Below are 22359 nucleotides of genomic sequence, written 5' to 3'. Positions count from 1 at the left end.
TAAGAGTTGGGGAGCTGGATCTGCAATGCAATCTTCTCCTTCATGAGTCCCAGAGGAAGTAGCAAGAGTTGTGCAGAATGCAGGTTGACATCTAAATAAATGTGACTACAAGGCAGCGTGTGATCATCAGACACAGCCCAGATTTTGGGTGCCCTGAAGGGCTGGAGACGGAGAGACCTCACCTCTCTGGGGGCACACTCCCATTTCTTTCATTGGAGCTAGTGGAGGAGAACTTTGGAGGTAGCTGTGACCCTGTGTTGAGGCGGCTGGAAAGAGGCAGCTGATTCGGCTGCTGTGGATATACAGATAATGAACCCCTAGGGTCCAGTTCAAGTGAGGCAGACTCACCTGTCCGTTGCATTCCTTCCTGTATGCTTTATGGCTGTCCCCAAAGCCACAGCAATTAACCTGCAATAAAACATAGGTTTATAATAGTTGCACAGGAGCAATTAATGTCACCAGGAAGTACCGCTGCCCTGCTAATAAAGCTTCTTCACAAAGTGCTTGACTTCAATATACTCCCTGAAACTAAAGCAAGACTACACAGAGGTTTGACTAGGTGGAGCAGGGACTTTTGGGTTGTGGTGTCAACTGGAATTTGCACTGTTTGGAGCCCTGTATGCCTTCTGGCTCCTGGTAGAAGACTTTGCTCTTAAGTGTCCTTTGGGGGAAGTTAAACTTATCCATGAGCTGAAATTTCTTGGGTGGCATGACTTGTTCCAACTGCTGATTGCCTTATTTCAGTGTTGCGTTTTGATATTCTTTTGATAGCTTTGTATTTCAGTGGTGTTTGCTGCTTTTGGTTCCCTAGTGAGAGAAACGACAGCATAGACATTTAAAAAAAACAAAACCCCACAAATAAACTTGTAAGATCTCCCAGTCCCAAGTTTCACATGTGCTGTCATTTTACTGGATAAGTGTCCACTTCATGGTGTAAATGTGTCACCTTATAGTGGTTAAGTGTTGGAGAGAGATGTTTGGAAGAGAGATTTCTTACTCTCTCATAGCAGAGTTAGCACAGTGTTGATGGCTCCAAGCACATCAAAACTTGGTTAGATTTACACCTGCCTTCATCCACCTTTAAACAAATGTTCCCATGAAAATATTTAGGCTAGAATAAATCATAGGTGAATATTTTACTCACAGTCTCCATCGACTGAAGTAAAGCAAAGATGAAAAAGGTTCCAAGCGACTTAAAAAGAAAAGAATTTGGTTTCCTTACAAAGCTATCATGCAATCTTTGGGTTAGCAAAGATGTAGGCTTTAGAATCTCCATTTTGGAGAGATTCAAATCTCTTGGCTTTTCTTGCAGTTTTGAGTCATAGCTGCATGGCTCCTTGCTTGCTTGCTGCAGGAAGCACAAATAAAGGAAAGAGACTGAGAAGCTTATCAAGGGCTTATCATTGTGAAGACCAGTAGTGGCAGACCGGCTTCTCTGAAAGTGTCATGCTCCTGTAGGTGCCCTTAAGTTCCAAGGTCCCAATCCCAGAAGGCATCTTAGCAAAACAGTCACAAACAAGGGCAAGGTTGTAGGTGCAGTTCAGTCCAAACAAACCCAAGTTCAGTTTATGCAAGATGAAACACAGAAAGGAGGAGGGGGGTGGAAATCAGGAAGGAGATCTTGTTTTGTTTCTGGCAAGCAGAAGGCTGAGGAGAGAGATCCTATATCCTCTGGCCTCCTAAACCACACCCCAACTCCTGATAGAGAAGGTGTCTCAGGGATTGCATAAATGTGTTGTCATTTTACAATCCAGACCTTTTAGCATAAGTATTGGGGGGGGGAGGACTGACTCCCCCTCCTCTGACATTGCCCAGAGCTTTTCAGCAGGTGTGTCAACACAACAGATGGTGTGTCTGGTTCATTCTCTCTGTGTCTGCTACCAGGTCAGGGCTAGGAAGTGGGGAGTAAACTGCAGTTCCCAGGATTCTATTTTTGGCAGGTTGGGGGGGTGCTTTAAATGTATGGAGCAGCCCATTGATCATGTTGGCTGGAGCTGATGAGAGTCAAATAAAATTCACCATGGCAAAGGTTGGCTGCAGTTTTCAACATTGTGGAGGAGCACTGGGTGTGTTCCAGGGCAAACAGTCACATGATGTAGAGCAGGTCTGGCCAGTGCCTCATCTAGACCGAGCATGTCCCAGAATCCTTTGCCGCACACAGGGATTCCATGGGAGATGCCCAGGGGGTTCCACTGCTGGTGAGCGGGGTCAGTGCGGAAAACCCTGCTTCAAAGAGAATCTCCCGCATGTCAGAAAGCTTGCAGTTAAGTAGCAATGAGCGAATTCAGCAACGAGGCTGTCCTCCTTATTGAGATCTTCCGGTTAATTGTGAAAGGATTAAGACTATGCCAAATTATAGGTTTGTCCCCACTCAGCCAACCCAGACAGATGCAGTATTCATTCAGCAATTATGCTCAGAGCGGGAAGTTACATATATCTCTTGGAGTCGGAAATGATGACACATATCTTTGATAATATCCAGATAGGTGTAATTGCAAAAACACCAAGAGGAATACCTTAGCGGCTCAGGGTGCATTATTAACCAAGGACAGGTATGTGGCTACGATAATGAAACTAGCAGCTATATTTTTAAATGAGTGAATTGCAAGAAGTAGCAAATCTCCTGATATGCAATGTACATGAATGTTAATAAAAACAAAAAGCCATCTAGAGCACAGGCTGCAGGGGGGGGGCACACCTGTCATCCTCCTCCTGGTGTGGCAGAACCACAAAGCTCATCAGCCTTCACTGTGGCTCTGCACGCACCATACATTTAAAGCATTTGAACCCCTCCTGCCCCCCCAAAAAAGAATCCTGGGAACTGTAGTTTGTTTAGGGTACCTTAAGGAGCCTCTGATCCCTTATGTTTCACCTCGATCCTTGAGATCCTCTGATGGGGCACTTCTGGTGTTTCTCCACACCCCCCAAGGTTTGGTCAGCCTTTATTGGAGAAGGAACCTGTGGTGCGGCAGGCCCTGTCCTGTGGAACTCTCTGCCAGTAGAGGTTCAGCAGGAATCATCCTTGCCGCCTTTTAGACAGATGTGGTTTTGTTGGTTTTTAACCAACTAGTATTTACCGACGTTTTTCTTCCTCTTACTGCAATTTTGTGTGACGTACAATGCCTTGCTGTGTTGTTATGAAAGTGCCTAAATAAGGAAGGGTGCTGGGAGTTGTAGCTCTGTGGTGGGCGAGCTACAGTTCCCAGAATTCTTTGTATGTGTGGCAGGGTGTGATTTAAATGTATGGTGTGTACAAAGCCTATTAACCGTGCTGGACTGATGAGAGTCAAGAGTCTCGCATCTGGAACGTTACAGATTAGATAAAGGGACCCCTGACCGTTAAGTCCAGTTGCGGCCGACTCTGGGGTTGCGGCGCTCATCTCGCTTTACTGGCCGAGGGAGCCAGTGTTTGTCCACAGACAGCTTCCAGGTCATGTGGCCAGATTAGATACTCCTGAACTAAAACCTCTTTTAAGGCTGCAATCCGAGGCACACTTTAGCTGGGAGTTACCAGTACTTCTGTGTCGACTTGCACAGGGTTGCACTGTAGAATCATAGAGTTCGAAAGTACCCTGAATATAATGTATTCTAGTCCAACCCCCCTGCAATGTGGAATATGCAGCTGTCCCTTATGGGGATCGAACCTGCAACCTCGGTGTTATTATCACCACACTTCAACCAACTGAGCTATAAATCACTTTCTCCTATTGCTTGTAATGTCCTGAAGCGTAAGGTGTAAGGCTGCAACCCTTTAATTGATTAAATCATTTAGGTCAGGCATGTCCAACAGGTAGATTGTGATCTACTGGTAGATCACTGGACGTCTGTGGTAGATCACTGGTAGATCACTGGCTCCCCCCAAAGAAGCTGAACAACTGTGGCTCGCCTAAAAAAAACCTCAACATTTTACCTCCTCCCTGAAAAAACTCAACAACTTTGACCCGAACCCGCCTCAAAATGGACCTTTCTCCTTCCTAAAAGAAGCTCAACAACTTTGACCTGAACCCCCCCAAAAAGGAGTAGATCACTGCCAGTTTTTAACTCTGTGAGTAGATCGCAGTCTCTTGGGAGTTGGCCATCCCTGATTTAGGTTAATTGATTAGAAGCCTTTTTAATCAACTGAAGAGGCATCACCAGTTTACTGGGTAATCAATTTTTTAATGCAACTAATAGGGTGCTTGCCCTCTGCAGTGTTTTTTTTTTTTAAAGTACTTATGATTACCAAAAAAAAAAAAAAAACCCTAAGAGGCATTGCAGCTGTTATAAGAATTAGCTGAAATGCCACTGCTTCATATGGAAGTCTGTGGCGATACGGAGACTCAATAGTTGATTCTAGGTTCAAAGCTCCGGTCGGGAAAATGACAGAGACCAACAAAGTTGATCAGGCAAAACAATACTGATCCTTTATTTAGACACCGAAAAAACTACAGCTGTAGGGTCCCTGCCTTCTAAGAAAAGGGAAAGGGCCCCGATAAATGAGAAACCCTTAATATTTATACCCTCCTATTCCCATACAGTCCAATGGTGGCTGGAAGGCGTGAAAAACAAGGGTCTTACGCGGAAATTGGATAGTTCATGGAAATAATTGGTGCTAAAATGGTTGTCCTTTTCATGTGGAGGGGTGTCAAATGTTCTTCCCCTTATCTTCTTTTCTGGAGCAGACCTTTGAAATGGTGGAGCGATTAGCGACTGTCTGGAGTTCTCACACCTTTCCGGCAATGGCTTCCAATATGGGTGGGTGTGAAATTCATGTTCAGGATGTTTCTTAATTAATGAATAACTGGTTTCTGTCCATGTGTAATTGTGTCCTATCTAAGCAGACACACTGTGTCACTGTGGTATAGGAGTGGTAGGTTTCAAACAATATAATTTCCCTATCACAGAAGAGAAATCTAACATGGTTATAAAAATTACACTCTTAAAACATCTGTCAAATATAGCAAAACAATTCTAACTTATTGGGGTTATAGCATTAAGGTTACAGTATCAGCTAAATAGAAAAGAGATTCAGAATGGGAGGTCTGACATAAACATTGGTTACACTCAGAAGGGAAAATTTTGTAGTGTTATACATCGTTTCAAATAGAGAGCATCAGTGTATCAATAAAGCAATAAAGAGAACAAAATATAACTACAGTATCACTCAGCAGGGCAAGGGATATTTACAAGAATATTATGCTTTTTGAGTCTGACAGCTGTCATTTTGAGATGAGTTTCTCCCCCCCCCCCTTCCTATGCTAGACAATAGCTGCTAGCTCATCAAAGGAGTAGATTGACAGCCCTCCTGGGCTGTGGAAGTTGTGAATCGTTGCTGCCAGTTGCCAGTGACCGATTGAAAGGAGAATTTCCTTCCTGAGGGGTGATAGGGTGATAAATTCCTGAGGGGTTGCAAATGGAATGAAGAGGAAGATGTTTGAAAGCTGTGCCAGTGGATCACGGCGTCGAAGATGAGGATTCTGGGAACTGGAGAATTGGGCCTCATCTCCAGTCCAGTTACCCCTCTCTGTTCATGGCTAAAATGGTAAAACTGGACATGCCCTGGCATCAAACCCCCCCCCCTTATAATTCTTATAACACAGCATATGGTTGAGAAGTATATGAATCCACCATGCTGCTGAAGCTAAGCAGGTCTGAGTTTGGTCAATGCCTGGATGGCTGACCATCAGGGAACTGCATATGTGCTTCCTCGGGTTCCATGATGGAAGAAAGGCTGGATCTCAGCATAAGTAAATCAATAAGCCCCCATTTTATTACACTTAGGAGGGGAACACCGCTTCTAAGACAGTGCCTGCTGTGATATTTACATGCCCTATTTAAAAACCAAGGGAGGGGGAGTTGGAAGTTCCACTTTCAAAACAATAGTTCTAGCCATATGAACATTTATGTATGTATCCACAAGTTTGTGTCTGTTCATAAAACTCCTGTGGTTTGGCTAAGAAGAATAGCATGACAGCCCAGAAATGGGGCGCCAGATCTTTTAACTGCCCTGTCTTTCTACCTGAAATTAATTCAGGTGAGTTTCAGCCCCCATTAACACCTTGCAGATTTTTGAGATAAAGTTTTAATGACGCAGACTGTGTTTACTCTTCAGTGAGTCCCACTGATTTCAGTAGTGCCCGCTGTCTATTTAGGGAGTGCAGGATTGCAGCATCAAACTAGGGAATTGTGTCAGCAGAAGGGAGGGTTAGATCAGAGATAGGCAATCACAATTCCAGGGCTGAAACCCAAACCTTAAATTTGGCTATTGTTATGTACTGAGTTGAATAGGATCTAGGACCAATCAGACTGCTGCATTTTGGATCCTATTCAACTCAGTACATAACAGCTATGCTTCCTCTAGGCCACACCACCGGTTCTGGGGCTACTTCCTCTTGAGTGCTTTGAGCAGCTGAGATGTTTCCTCCCTTGAAATGGGACCGTGACTCTTGCTAGCCTTGGTGAAGAATTGAGAGCTCTTTATGTGTACCAGAGGTGAGCCTGCAGTAAATCACACTGCGCTCAAGTTGGAGTTAACTCTTTATTCACGAAAACATGGAGTGTCAGGCCTAACGAGCACCGCAACTCGTCCCTGTTCGGTCTTGCCCCATTTGGTCTTGAAGCAGTTGCAGAGAGAGAAGTTTCTTGCCTCCCCACAGATGCCTAAGTCCCCTCCTAAGAGCCATTGTGGTGTAGTGGTTAAGAGCGTTAGATTCGTAATCTGGTGAACCGGGTTCGCTTCTCCACTCCTCCACATGCAGCTGCTGGGTGACCTTGGGCTAGTCACGCTTGTCTGAAGTCTCTCAGCCCCACTCACCTCACAGAGTGTTTGTTGTGGGGGGAGGAAGGGAAAAGGGGAATGTTAGCTGCTTTGAGACTCCTTCGGGTAGTGAAAAGCGGGATATCAAATCCAAACTCTTCTCCTCTCCAGGGTTTCCCCTAAGCAATCGGAGACTGCGTCTGCGCATTGCAACTCAGGGTTCCTCCCACATCAGCTTTGGTGGCATTCCAGTGCAAGCTGCATTTCTGTGCCGGCACTTGCATGACCTCTCCACATTGCGTTTGTGCCCCAGATTTTGGCAACCAGGCACTACATTCCTAACCAGGACACCTGAGCAAGAAAGAAGCGTTAGCCAAACAACCTCAGGTTCCAGCTGACGATTGCCCTGGCCGGCAGCCAAGTCCCTCGGGGCCTCTGCCTAAGCGCACACAGAAGCACTTGCATCATGCTGTGTTCCTACAGAAAGCAGAGAGGGCAGCACCCAACCCACGGCGGCCGTGGCTGACGCTTTCATGCGTCGTCTCAACCACAGCTGTCAGAATGTGCTCAATGCAATATTGAGAACGTGGCAGGTCTTGTGTGAGTGGCTGGTCTCCCCCGTCCTGGAAATTTGCCACCGTGCCCATGAACAGTTAGGGGATTTTCTACTTTAGGGGTGGGATTCAGGCATGTGTATCGTCAAATTCTGCTTGCACAATTAACATGAATGTCGCCCTCTTGTGCAACAGCCGCCTCCCAGAACAAAATGTACTGGAAAGTGTGGAATAATCGACTTTGCATAACCTCCCCGCAAACAAGGGAGAATGAACGCTCAGTTGTATAACCTTCCTCAAAACTGTGCGGAACAGATTTGGAAGGGCTGTAGCTCAGTGGCAGAGCATCTGCTTTGCATGCAGAATGTCCCAGGTTTGACCCCCTGGTGTCTCCAGGTGGGGCTGGAAGATACACCTGTCAGAAATGCTGGGGAGGTGCTGTCAGTCGCTGTAGTGGCTATCTTGAGTTAGGGGTGGTGGGTGGCACTGCTTCCAGTCCTACTTGGATGGACATTTCCAGAGGGTGATGCTGGGTGTGTGTGTTTTATTTAGCCCTGTGGATCCTTCAATGTGGGGTTCCTCACGCCTTTGGCCATTAACAACGTACAGTGTGGTGTAGTGGTTAAGAGCGGTGGACTTGTAGTCTGGGGAACCGGGTTCGCGTCCCCTCTCCTCCACATGCAGCTGCTGGGTGACCTTGGGCTAGTCCCACTTCTTTGAAGTCTCTCAGCCCCACTCACCTCACAGAGTGTTTGTTGTGGGGGAGGAAGGGAGAGGAGAATGTGAGCCGCTTTGAGACTCCTTCGGGTAGTGATAAAGCGGGATATCAAATCCAAACTCCTCCTCCTCCTCCTCCTCCTCCTCCTCCTCCTCCTCCTCCTCCTCCTCCTCTTTTAACAGTGGTTGTGGGAGGAGGGAGGGGTTTATTGGTTTGTTGTTGTTGTTTTATCATGTATGTTGTGGTTTTATATTGTATTTTTATGTTGTGAACCGCCCTGAGATCTGCGGATGAAGGGTGGTATTATGACAACAACAACAAACAACAACAACACTGAGCTGGATGCACAATGGCCTAACGTACAGCAACTTCCTGTGTTCCTATGAATGCTCGACAAATAGGTCACCTGGAAATGAAAATAATCAACCTACTCTATTCTAGAACTGAATAAATATTAATAAATGTTAAGGGTGGGGAGGAAATAGCAGCAATGGGACCCGATTGTGTCCACAGGAATGAGGATACAGGTATAAATGCTTTGAGCCAGCTGATGGCCAAAACTCTCTTTGCGTATACTGTACATCTGAGCGCCCATTAGCAGCCCTCTTATGCAAGGCTGCCCCAAATGTAGAGTCCCATGGCTTTACAAAGCAAGGTACAAGTTCTGTTTTGCCCAAAGCTGTAATTATGTGGCTGCTCAGGCTTCCACCTGTGGATACTCTGGATAGATACTTATGTGGTGAAAACCTGGAGAACGTTTCGGTGTCTCTGCTGCTGCTCATACTGCCCAGTGGGTGGAGCACCAGGCCTGGGTTCGAATTCCCAGCTCATCCATGGGTTTCCCGCTCTTTTTGGTGCCCCATTTCCTCATCTGTGAAATGGGAGTAGCAATAGGCTCTCAAAGGGGTGTTTTGGCAATGCTCTGCAGTGGGGTGGGGAATCTGCAGCTCTCCAAAATTCCCGGACTCCAGTTCCCATCAGTTCCAGCTATAGCCAAGGATGATGGGATTTGTAGTCCAGCAACATCCGTAGGACCAGCAGTTTGCTACCCCTGTTGCACAGGAGGGGGATCAAGACTCCGAACCTATCCCCTCTGCCCCTTGATGGGAGTATTAGGCACACACCCTGTCTCCTCTAGGACTGCGGGTTGTTGAGTGAAGGATACTGGCCTTTACTGGAAATATATCCTTCAGGCTGCTATTGCTGTATGTTTTATAGGTTTAGAAACTCCCCACCCTGTCCCTGCCTTTACAACCTTGGAAGGCAGCGTGATGTCAGGGCTGGTTCAGCTACAAGTCCGCACAGAGACTCAGAGAAGAGCGGTAAAGTTGATTATTCAAGGAAACAGAATGCGAACAAAGCAAGACTGGACCCGGTAAAGCAGCTTTTCAGAACTGACGATCTGGGCCTCCCACTCCCTCCTCCCCAGTCTCCTCCCCGTCCGGCTGTTTTCTCAGCAGTCTTAAACTTGGTTGGGAAGGGGTCCCCTGTGCTCTCTGTGCTCTTTACTCTGCTTCATGCAAAGCCCTCCGTGCCCTTGGAGACAAGGGAGGACTGGCAGGCTCCTGTGAATCTGTTGCAGCCTCAGCCCCCACCTCCTCCTCCTCAGCTGCCTGTCTTACGTCTTTAGCGCTTTCTGCCTGTTCTTCCTCTCTCTCACTCAAGCCTGTTGCTTGTTCAGCATCCAACCAGTCTGCCCACACACACCCCGCTTCATCCTCTGATCTGTCTTCCGTGTCCCACCATCACTACCCTGGCTCGGAGCCTCCCTCTTCTGAGACTTCTCTAGGGCATTCTCCTGGTGAGCCTGTGAGGGGAAATAAACATTTTTAAAGTGAGCAGCCTTCCAAGCCTGGTTTATGTCCTGAGAGGCATTCCTCTCATTATACTTCAAAAATATGATACATAGATAAGCTTTCCTTGATGCAAGGTTCTCATAAAGAAGCTGTCAAGATTTTCGGGCATCCTCCATTTTATTAAACAGCAACACAGGCATTCAGTTAAAGTATGCTTTGTTTTCTGAATCGCCCCGTAGTCCTGCGGGTGATTTTTTTGAGCATTTCTTATTCTATTTTTTTCTATAATCATTATTAGTTTTCAATTACAATAATCCAATAATAGCCTCATTATATCAATGCCAAATTGCAATAAAATCCCCAATATCAATCATTCAAGTACCAAATCACATAATTTAGGTGCCCCCCCCCCCAGCATGCTAGAACTGATGGTTTGATGATTTACTTTATTTCTGCGTTCCAAAATCATATTAATTTCAATTACATTCCAGTCATAATAGCAATCCTTTATACAACAATATTTATAACTTCTACTCAAATTGACACATTTAATGATTTATTAGTCTACAAGTGAGGATCTCGTACATCCTTGTTCTGCCTGTGTGTGACATTTGTTCTGTCCATGTTGTTTCTTCCTGTCCTTGTAAAATATTACGCCTATCTTTACTGGTTGGGGACCCAGGTGGCGCTGTGGGTTAAACCACAGAGTCTAGGGCTTGCTGATCAGAAGGTCGGCGGTTCGAATCCCCGCGATGGGGTGAGCTCCCATTGCTCGGTCCCAGCTCCTGCCAACCTAGCAGTTCGAAAGCACGTCAAAGTGCAAATAGATAAATAGGGACCGCTCCGGCGGGAAGGTAAACGGTGTTTCCGTGTGCTGCTCTGGTTCGCCAGAAGCGGCTTTGTCATGGTGGCCACATGACCCGGAAGCTGTCTGTGGACAAACACCAGCTCCCTCGGCCTATAGAGCGAGATGAGCGCCGCAACCCCAGAGTCGGACACGACTGGACCTGATGGTCAGGGGTCCCTTTACCTTTACCTTTACTGGTTGTTGCTGCTATCTGTCATGCCTTGAGTGGGGCTGATATCCCAATGTTATTCCAAAAGTTTCTCCCTCAAGCATTTCTTATTATAGGACAGTGGTACCTCTGGTTGCGAACGGGATCCGTTCCGGAGGTACAGCCGGATCCCGAGGTTTTCGCAACCCGAGGATCACTGTTATATGCATGTGTGCGGCGGTAGACCGCTCCAGCACATGCGCGCACGGCGAAACACTTCCGGGTTTGCCACTTCCGCAGCCTGAAGTTAACGTTACCCGAGGTGCTGTCTGAAAGCACACTGCTGATGATGTTCATACTGCAGGCAATACCACGGATACCACCTACTGGGGGTGTGAAACGCAGCAAGCGCGCCCAGTGGCCAGGGATTGTGGGAGTTGTAGTGCAGCGACACCTGGAGAGCCAAAGCTCCCCGCCCCCTTGCCGTACGTGAAACTAGTAGTAGCTTCCACAAAGTGGTTCTAATCTTCCTAATTTGCATGTCTGCTACAGCATATGATGCAAACAGAAGCAGATTATGTCATCCCTCGAAGTGACTGGACAGCGGCCTGAGCTGCAATCTCCAAGTTTTGGAAGACCTCTGATCTCCATAGTCTGAACTATGGGGATTCAAAGATTTGGCAAATTGCCCTTCTTGGGGGAAATTATATCCCATAACCTAAAAGTGGCCAGTGCTTCTATTTTTTTCCCCTTCAGAATTTTTTATTAGTTTTATAACATATAATAAACAACTAGATACAAAGATAATACAATACACATACATGTAGCAAAAATATCTTCTCAACAAAACAAACATACAATATCATATTGGCATTTCCATATTCCTTTTCATTATAGATTGACTTCCTCACACCTCCTCTTCCTACGTTTCATAGTAAATCATCTTTAGTAAATTCCATATCCTCATTTTGTTTCATTGTCTTTTTCTTTAACATTTCTATCTTATTTACCCGATTTCTTATCATCTATTATTTTATCATTATCCTTAACTAGCTTCTATCTACACCCTATCTCTTACTTCTAGCTTTATTCTATTTTCCTACATTTTACAATTTTTTTTAAATACAATTTAAATTTGTTCCAATCTTCTTTCACCTTCTCCTCCCTCTGGTCTTGGAGTCTTCCAGTCATCTCGGCAAGTTCTAATTTTGTTTTATAGACAAACCCAGCGGCTCAGGAGCATCATACCCCAAAGGTCTATGTGAGAGTCTGGATTCAGTACAATTCAACATTAGTTTTCATCTTCTTTTCCATGAAAAGGAAGATGAAAGTTTCCATTCTTCTTTTCGTAAGTCTTTTAATTCAGACCACAGAACCCTTTACAACCACAGACCAGACATCCTTTTCCTTCCAGTATGGTTCCTTACTAACTCAGTAAGCCACAGAGCTGTATCCTGTGCTTCCTTAATGTTAGGCAGGGAGCCTGTCCCAGCCCTAGCTGGAGATGGAATCTGGGACAATACCCAGTGCTATTTTTTTCTAGAAAAAGAGGTACCGGAACTCACCAACCTGCCTCTCCCTCCCTCACCCCCGTGCCTGATTGATGATGGTAGAATCCTGCATTTGGTGGGGATGGGGAGAAGGAGAGAAAGAAGGGAAGAGGAATAAATGAGGGATAAACAATGTGGGATGCGGGTGGCACTGTGGGTTAAACCACAGAGCCTAGGGCTTGCCGATCAGAAGGTCAGCGGTTCGAATCCCCATGACAGGGTGAGCTCCCGTTGCTCGGTCCCAGCTCCTGCCCACCTAGCAGTTCAAAAGTACGTTAAAGTGCAAGTAGATAAATAGGTACCTCTTCAGCGGGAAGGTAAACGGCGTTTCTGTGTGCTGCTCTTGTTTGTCAGAAGCGGCTTAGTCAGACTGGCCACATGACCCAGAAGCTGTACGCCGGCTCCCTCAGCCAATAAAGCGAGATGAGCGCCGCAACCCCAGAGTCATCCGCGACTGGACCTAATGGTCAGGGATCCCTCTACCTTAAACAATAAAAAGAAGAAGCACAGTTGTCCTACACCAGGAGGGAGGGAGTCTGTGGCACGCCAGATGTTCCTGGACTGCAAGCATCAGTCTTAATCTGGAGTCTGACAACATCTGGAAGGCAAGATGTAGAATGCAGAATTTGGCAGTGGGAAGCTACTCTCTCCTTTAGATTTTTGTTTGGGGGTGTGTGTGTGAAATAAACTAACAACAAAACCCACCGAGTCCTGTGGACCCTTAAGGTCTTTGACCCTGGAGGTTGTCTACACTCAGCCATCCAGACTAGGAGCCCTGCCTATTGCATGTGCCTCCTATGGTTTCACATACCAAAAACATGGAACACGTCCAAATGTCTTGCTATGCGTACAGCCAATAGAATGACTTGATGAAATGAGAACACCGGGACCACTCTATTTTGGCTTGGTCAGATCACACCTGGAATACTGTGTCCACTTCTCTGGGGCACCACAGTTTAAGAAAGATGTTGACAAGCTGGAACTTAAGCAGATGAAACCAAGCCATATGAGGAATGAAATAAAAAATTCTTTCCAGTAGCACCTTAGAGACCAACTGAGTTTGTTCTTGGTATGAGCTTTTGTGTGCATGCACACTTCTTCAGATACACTGAAACAGAAGTCATCAGATCCTTAAATATAGTGAGGGAGTGGGGAGGGGTATTACTCAGAAGGTGGGAATGGGTGATCAGCTGATAGGTATGGAAAACCTGTTGACGACTCTTAACAGCTGCAATTAGTCTTGCGGGGAAAGGCAAGGGGTGAGATGGCTAAAGATAGCTTTGTTATGTATAATGAGATAAGAATCCAATGTCTTTGTTCAGACCAGGTTTCTCCATGGTTTTAAGTTTGGTGATTAGTTGCAATTCAGCCACTTCTCTTTCCAGTCTATTTCTGAAATTTCTTTGTATTAAGACAGCTACTTTGAGATCTTTTATAGAATGTCCTGGGAGATTGAAGTGTTCTCCTACTGGTTTCTCTGTCTTGTGATGGTCAACTGGTTTCTCTAAGGTGCTACTGGAAAGAATTTTTTATTTTGTTTCGACTATGGCAGACCAACACAGCTACCCACCTGTGACTGAAAATATGAGGAATGGTTGAAGGAGCTGGGTATGTTTAGCCTGGGAAAGAGGAGGCTGAGAGGAGAGAGTGATAGCCATCTTCAAATCTCTCAAGGGCTGTCACGTGGGAGATGGAGCAAGTTTGTTTTATCCTGCTTTGGAGGGTAGGACTGAAAACAATGGCTTCAAGTTGTAAGAAAAGAGATTTCATATAAACATCAGGAAGAACTTTCTGACAGTTGACCAGTAGAACCGTCTCCCTCAGAAGGTGGTTCTCCTTCCTTAGAGGTTTTAAAGCAGAGGTTGGATGGCCCTCTGTCTTGGACAGGGGTGCCAACTTGAATAAAATACTGGGGAGGGCAGCAGGTAAGCCCCCGGCTCGCGCAATCGATCACATGATGCGGTGCGCACACACCATTTGAACGGCAATGCCCATCAACTCGAGGCATTCCCGCCGCCCTCCGGCTCCGCCTCGCGGGCCGCCCCGTCGGACACGTGCAGGGCGTGCTGTGGGCGGGAGGGAAGAGGAAGAGGATATGGGTTCAGGCCGAGCCAGCGGCGGGAGGAGGTGGCAGTGCCAGCCACTTCGCTCGCGGCGAGTAGGAGCTGCAGCAGCGCCTCGACGGGACGCACGACGGAGCGCGCCAGCCACCTGCCTCGACGCCTTCCCCGCGATCGCTGCTTGATGGGCCCGGCGGGGCGACGTCCGGCGCTGCTGCTGCTGTTCCTGCTGCTCCTGCTGCGGACGGGTGAGTGGGCAGGAAAGCCGAAGGGCTCCGGATGCCCGCCTCGGGCGTTGCCGGCAGATGCGCTGGGCGCCTTGGCTGAAGGCGCGCAACCGAAGCCTCAACGCTTTGCAGAGGCGCGCTCGGGCGCCCCGTCGGCTCCCAGGGCGATGCAGCCCGGCTCTCGGTCGGAGTGAGAGGCGCAGAATAGGTCCTTGGTGCAATCTTGGGTATAGGAAGCCCCCCACCGGGTCTGGAGCCCCGGAGAGCAGCTGCCGTTCAGTGTGCGTAAGACGGAGCTTGATGCACCGACGCCCTTATCTGCTAGAGATCCCACTCTCCTAAACGCTCTCCATTTAATTCAGAACTCCGATCCGGGATCTTGACACCCGCCTGTCACCATCCTCCGCCTGGCTCCGCCTAGCAGATTCAGAATGAAATGTCTCTACCACAGTTGTTGTTTCAAATTACTTTCTTTTGACCCCCGCCAAGTGCTCAGGGGGCAAAAAAATCTGTCAAAACCTTCAGTCATTTGGAAACTAGGAAGTTAAATTATAATAATAATAATAAACATCTGGGAGTACCTTTCATGCGGTTATATTTTGCAAAATTACAAAGAACACACCTTTAAATTCATTTTCTTTAAAAAAAAAAATCCAAACTAAAACAAGTTTTTTGGGGTTTGCTGAAAACCTTTCCAGCACTTCCTTCTCAAATTCCTCCTTTCCCCCAAAGGCACTTTTTCCTGTGCACACTCAGTAAGCGTAGTCCATGGACACGATCCCCTTTCATCTTGGACCTTAGGCAGGTCTTTACTCTCTGAAAGGGACCAAATGATGGCTCTGGATACAAGGGGTGCATTGCTGAGCGAGAGGGAGGAGCAGAGCCCTTTCATGGTAGGGTAAAAAGATTTCTGCCTATTTTACTAGGTCTGCTATTTCATTTTCAAATATTCTGATTATTTCTACTTTTAATTAGAATGTTTATCTATCTATCTATCTATCTATCTATCTATCTATCTATCTATCTATCTATCTATTTGATTGAGGGGTGCAGGTGCCCCCCTGGCTATGCCCATAATGTTATTGGCAAAGCACTTGCTTTGAGATGTTCCCGGGTTCAGTCCTTGGCATCTCCAAGTAGGGCTGGGGGAGGAGTCCCTTTTGGAGAGATGCTGCCAGTCAGGGGAGTCAGGGGGACCAGGCAGCTCAATATATGGGGCAGGGAAAAGTCCGTAGCTTAGGGTTAAAACCCCAGAAAGTCCCAGGTCCAATCCCCCAGCATCTCCAGCTTAAAGCATCTCAGGTAGCAGGTAGTGGAGGAAAAACTTCTTCTTGAGCCCAGGTGAGCTGCTGCCTGCCAGAGCTGACACTGCTGGAGCTAAAGGGGAAAGTACTTTGACTTGGGAAAAGCAGCGGATACCAGTGGGGTCCTGGTTTCAATCCCCAGCAACTCTGGTTAAAAGGATGAGTAGCAAGTAATGGAAAAAACTGAGGCCCTGGAGAGCTGCTGCCAGTCAGAGTCGACAGTATTGGGCTACATGGGCCGACATTGATTCTAGGTAAGGCTGCCTCTGCTTGTAAGAAAATATCCGCAGTACAGTGGTAGTGAATCTGCCTTGCAAGCAGAATGTCCCGGGTCCAATTCCCAGCGGGATGAGAAAGGATCCCTGCCTGAAATACGAGAGAGCTGCTGCTGGCCAGTGTTGACAATGCTGAGTTAGATGGACCAACAGCCCATAAGGCAGATTCCCTGTTCCTGGTACTGCCAGGATAAAGGGCAATGTCAGGGACTGGCAGGACACAGATGATGGTGGTGGTGATGATTTTATTTATACCCCACACATCTGGCTGGGTTGCCCATCTGATGAGCGTGCACTGGGGGGAAGCGGAGCTGGAGTCTGACTCGGGAGAGGAGGCGAGTAATTTGTGAGGGCCTGCACCAGCCAGGAGGCAGACGTCAGAGGCAGGGGGAGCTTCAGAGCTGGAGGGTGGAGCACAGGAGAGAACAGAGAAAGAAGCAAGTTGTGTGCTTCCCCATCCTCTCCTGCACCACTGTCTCCCAGAACCAGGAGGGGTGTGAAACGAGATGAGCAGAGGCAACTTCCATGCAGGCGCAGTCTCCAGCTGTGTGCGTGGCCAGCATGACTTAACCGCTTCCGGCGCGACAGGACACCGTGACGGAAACCAGAGCGCACGGAAACACCGTTTACCTTCCTGCCGCAGCAGTACCTATTTATCTACTTGCACTGCTGTAACTGCTAGGTTGGCAGGAGCTGGGACAGAGCAACGGGAGCTTACTCCGTCGCGGGGATTTGAACTACCGACCTTCTGATTGGCAAGCCCAAGAGGCTCAGTGGTTTAGACCACAGCACCACCCGCGTCCTTTACATTTGGAGTTGTAGAAATGACTGTGCCAACTTTGACAATGAAGAGTTAGCTGCCTGCCATGTGCATTCCTTTGTTTGGGGAGTGCCCATGACAGCTGGTGCAATCCAGCCCTTGCTAGTTAAAAACCCTGTTAGATCCCATCCTCCATTACAGCCCGTGATTAAGGCTTCAGTCCTTGGGAGAGAAATTCAGTTGAAAGCAGCAGCCTTTGAACAGACTTGTCTGGAAATGGCATTGAGCATCTCTCTCGCTGAAATCGATCAGACCCCAAAGTTTCCCAGTTGGGACGGATGGGGCCTGTTTGCCTCTTGCAGCCTGGTCTTAGCAACGCAGCAGCGCTAAGGACACCAGAATCACCTTTCTGGATGAGACCGACTGGAATCCACCAACCGCTAGTCGTACAGGAGCATTTTGGCTAATGATAATAAGGCTAATGATAATAAACTGGGAATAGGAAGGAAGCAGATCAGAGGGAGAAGCTGTTTAAAAAAAGGGAATGGCTATAAAAGGAAAAGGGAGGAGGAGGGATGAAATAAACGGACAGTTTGCGGGTGGACATGGGGTACAGGGATGCTGTCGGTGATGGAATCTGGGCCCTTCTGCATGCAAGGCAAATGTTCTACCTCTGAGCTACAACACCCCTCGCCTGGTCTGCCCATCTTTTCTGTTGCCAGGCAGCTGGGCTGGCAAGGTGGTCTAGCCAGCCTGTGGATTAGGGTGTCGTTTGTGGCAGATGGTCCAGGATCCGGCTGCTTCGCAAACCAGCTTTGATGTCGTCGTGAAAAGATGGGTGGGTCTTCTGGCTGCTGCCCGTCGGGGCAGATTTGAATCCGGGAGCCAGGATCTTGACAGAGAGCTTTGCTCTTTCCCCAAGTTTGCCTTTCACCCTGTTGCATTCACCAGCAGTGTACACAGGGTGGTGCTTCATTTTTTATTCTTCTTCTTGTTGACCCAACAGTCCATGCCTAGCAAACAGATGCAGATAGAGAAAGGGAGAAGGAAATGAAGCAATTTAGCAGCCAGAAATGGAATCAGGGACTTCCAAGGGTGCGAATTCTCTGGGTGACTGGCCCAATGGCAATCTTACTGACTGGGCTCCAAAAAGCTGGCTTGTGTACGTGCGTGCATGCTTGTTTATTTATTTATTAATTATATTTGCATCTTACTTTTCTTCCTTGGAGCTCAAGGTGTCACACACAGTTATTCCTCCCTCCCACCCCCACCCCCCATTTTATTTGAGGCAGGTTATTTTGTCCCCACAACAACCCTGTCCAGCTGAGAGACAATGAACTTCATGGCTGAGTGCGGACCTGAATCCTGGCCCCCCAGGACCTAGCCTGAAAATCTAACCACTACACCACGCTGGCTCTCCTGAGGGGCTCCCAAGAGGTCCTACATGCACCCAGTAGTTTTTGGACTCTGAAGCACAATGTCACCCTCCCTGGGCCACATTAGAAATACCTAGCAGTGGGATGACTTGTGATCATTGGGACTGGGGTGGGTGGGTGGGTGGTGGAATTCAGGAAGTCCAACAGTAGATGGTGCTAGAGATGATGATGATGATGATTACCCCGTCCATCTGGCTGGACTACCCCAGCCACAACATAAGTTTTTAATGTTTGATGTTTTATCGTGGTTTTAATATTCTGTTGGGAGCTGCCCAGAGTGGCTGGCAGGGTATAAATAATAAATTATTAGTAGTATCCTTGCAACAACCTTGTGAAGTAGGATAGGCCACCCATGAAACGCTGTGGCCGAGTGGAGATTTGAACCCAAATGACCAACATGATAAGCCAGAGGTTGGCAACCCCTTGACCTTCCTGGTGTCATTAGAAGTCCTATCAGCTTCGGACAGCTTGACGTATGACTAGGGATGATAGTGGCGCCCGCCCTGTGGAACGCGCTCCCGTCAGATGTCAAGGAAATAAACAACTGTCTGACTTTTAGAAGACATCTGAAGGCAGCCCTGTTTAGGGAAGCTTTTAATGTTTGATCTTTTATCGCTATTACTACTACTACTATGTTGGGAGCTGCCCAGAGTGGCTGGGGAAACCCAGCCAAATGGGCAGGGTATAAATAATGTTTGTTGTTGTTGTTGCTGCTGCTGCTGCTGCTGTTGCTGTTACTGTTTCCTATGCTTGTTGGGGCCTGATAGGAATGTGCACGGAGGACCTGGGCTGCCCAGATGGCAAGACACCCCTCTCAGCCTTGCTGATGTGGTCCGAAGGAAAGCAGAGCAAGATGTTTGGCACCAGCTTGGCTGCAGGAGTTGCCAGAAGGGGGCATACAAGGCGCCATCCAACCGTCCTAGGAACAATGTTCTCGATTTGTGTAGGGTTTACTCCTTAGCCTTTTCTTCCCTGCTCCTCCACATGCAGCTGCTGGGTGACCTTGGGCTAGTCACACTTCTCTGAAGTCTCTCAGCCCCACTCACCTCACAGAGTGTTTGTTGTGGGAGAGGAAGGGAAAGGAGAATGTTAGCCGCTTTGAGACTCCTTCAGGTAGTGATAAAGCGGGATATCAAATCCAAACTCCTCCTCCTCCTCTTCTTCTTCTTCTTCTTCTTCTTCTTCTTCTTCTTCTTCTTCTTCTTCTTCTTCTTCTTCTTCTTCTTCTTCTTCTTCAACATGAGGTCCCCCTGGTCCCCTCTGAGCAGAACTGGAGCCCACCAGAGCCAGTGTGGTGTAGTGGTTAAGAGCAGTAGACTCGTAATCTGGAGAACCGCGTTCGCGTCTCCGCTCCTCCACATGCAGCTGCTGGGTGACCTTGGGCTAGTCACACTTCTCTGAAGTCTCTCAGCCCCACTCACCTCACAGAGTGTTTGTTGTAGGGGAGGAAGGGAAAGGAGAATGTTAGCCGCATTGAGACTCCTTTGGGTAGTGAAAAGCGGGATATCAAATACAAACTCCTCCTCCTCCTCCTCCTCTTCTTCTTCTTCTTCTTCTTCTTCTTCTTCTTCTTCTTCTTCTTCTCCTTCTCCTTCTCCTGAGGTTATCCCGTAAGGCAGTAAGTGGGAATGAGAGAGAGCTCAGAATCGGGGGCCCTTTGACTCGTTCTTTTAGCTCTGGAGAGCTGTGCTGACTCACACAACTTTTGAGGGTTTTTTCCCCAGCTCCTTGCACCCAGCACACTTACTTACCTCCTTTTGAGTAAGCCAGGCTTCAGAAAGTAGACATTGCCCACAGTAAGCAAATAAAAGGTGCATTCCTCAAGTTAGGTTCTCACGCCCTACCCAAAGCAGAGTGACTGGATGGAGCCTACGAGGCCACAAGTTCCAGCTTCCATCTAGACAGGGTGAATGTGACAAATTCCAGGCTGGGCAGTCCCGTCCCGTCCCCCCCACAGGCCACAGAGCCCTTGCCTCCCCCCGACTTTAGGGAGGTAGCCTACTCTTCTCTTTAAATCATAGTAATTATTTATAAATGTGCCTCTGAACATAACACTTGAAATATGTGCATTTTGTGCAGATCCACAACACTCTTTTTGGCATTGCAGAAGGGGGTGCCTCTACGTTTGCCTCAGCCAAGGGGAATAGTCATTCTCTCTCTCTCTCTCTTTCCCAGTGGCATGGACAGTCTATGGCTCCTTGGGGGAGGATATGCTTTGTGTGCAGAAGATCTCAGGTTCAGTCTCTGGGATCTCCAAATAGGGCTGGCATTGTCCCCTGCCTGACACCCTGGAAAGCCTCTGCCAGTCAGCTCAATGTTTTCCCTCTGCAAAAGGTAGCACCCTCTGTCCCTGTGCCCTTCGGCGTCTTTTATGCTTTGTGGCCAAACTGTGTGTGCCAACACGTGCGACATCAGGCAGTGGGTGCAGCTTGGGAGAGGCGATCGTGATGTCAGGACTGCAATCAGGCGTAGGTCAGCACTGAAACCATAAATCGCCCAAGGCCAGTGAAGTCAACTCTTTATCGAAGGAAACAAACCATAGCTCAGGCCTAGTGGTCTCGGCAATTCTTTCCAGGAGGTCTTGCCCCAGTGTGGCTGTTGTGAAGACTGGAGGTTCCCACCTTTCCTCAACTCCCCCAGTCTTCTTCCTTACCAAGTGATCTGAGGCTCCATCGCCTTCTCTCTCATTGCTCTGCCCTCTTCATTCCTCTGCACGTTCTGGGAGACCAGGGAGGAGGGCAGCTTCTTGCAGCAGGACAGGGAGATTCCCTGGCTTCATCAGCAGCCTGGCTCATCCCTGTCTCATGGCCTCCCCTCCTCTCCAGCCTCCGCTTCTGCGTCTGCATCTGGACTGTTCTCTGGCACAGGCTCTCCCTGCACACTAAACCCTGTGGCCCCTTCAGCTTCCGAAACCTCCTCTTCCCAGTCTGGTCCCTCTTCTCCCTCTCACCGCTCCTCCTAGTACCACCACCAGTCCCCTGCAGTGGTGGAGCTACCTGCTCCAGCACCAAGAGTGGAGTACATCTGGGGGCTTGGCTGGCACGTGTTCCAAGGGGCGTGGTGCACTGCCTGGGGGGGTGGCACTCGTTGGGGGGTGCACGGCAAGTGACGTGTGTCCCAGGGCATGTGCAGTGAGCAGCGAGCAACCTGGGGTGTGCACGGCGAGCATCCTGGGGTGCGTGGCGAGCGCTGAGCGTCCCAGTGAGCAGGGACAGCCGCGATGCCACCCCCCCAGATGGCACCCGGGACGGACCGCTCACTCCGCCCCCAACTTCGTCCACCAGTGGTCCCCTGGCCACAAGAGGCAGCCCGTTGACAAGTTCTTCTTGCGTAGAAAGGGTTCTACAGATCTGACCCAGCTGGTTTCCTTTCCCTAGCTACAGGAGGCCCATTGGGAAATGCTCGACCGCGGACCCGCCGGGGACTCCTCCAGCTCGCCGGGGCGATCTTGTGCACCACAAAGCGCTCGCCGTTTGCCTACATGCGCTATGGTTGCTACTGCGGTTTGGGAGGCACCGGCTACCCCAGGGACCAAGCAGACTGGTGAGTAAGAGACTCGGAAGGTCAAAATATCTGAAACGTTCTGTTCCGGAAATGCATTCTTTTCCGCACGTCTGTCTAACTCTACAGCTGTTACCTTGCTTGGCAAACGCCTTGCGAGTCGAACGTTTTGGCTCCCGGATGCCGCAAACCCGGAAGTGAGTGTTCCGGTTTGCGAATGTTCTTTGGAACCCGAAGGTCCGGCGCGGCTTCCGATTGGCTGCAGGAGCTTCTTGCAGCCAATCGGAAGCCGCACCTTGGTTTCTGAATGTTTTGGAAGTCAAACAGACTTCCACAACCGATTCCGTTTGACTTCTGAGGTACCACTGTACATCATGAAATGTGATGTGCTTCTGTTGAAGAAATTGCACTTGAAAATGATCAAAGGGGTGAAATCTGCATGGGAGA

The 22359-nt window shown here is 48.4% G+C and overlaps 1 protein-coding gene across 1 annotated transcript in view; it reads left to right on the top strand.

Annotated features, from left to right (window-relative positions):
- Positions 1-14474: 14474 nt before the first annotated feature.
- PLA2G10 (phospholipase A2 group X) overlaps positions 14475-22359 on the top strand; it is a 14535-nt gene continuing 6650 nt past the window's right edge. Inside the window, exons 1-2 of the mRNA XM_033167026.1 lie at positions 14475-14657; positions 21789-21954. Of these exons, the coding sequence (XP_033022917.1) occupies positions 14594-14657; positions 21789-21954 (230 nt within the window). The 5' untranslated portion in view covers positions 14475-14593. The remainder of the gene's footprint in view (positions 14658-21788; positions 21955-22359) is intronic.

This window comes from Lacerta agilis, chromosome 13 (assembly GCF_009819535.1).
Source record: "Lacerta agilis isolate rLacAgi1 chromosome 13, rLacAgi1.pri, whole genome shotgun sequence".
Classification (NCBI taxonomy): Eukaryota; Metazoa; Chordata; class Lepidosauria; order Squamata; family Lacertidae; genus Lacerta; species Lacerta agilis.
Note: the sequence above shows the minus strand (reverse complement) of the source record. Positions and strands in the feature narration are given on the sequence as shown.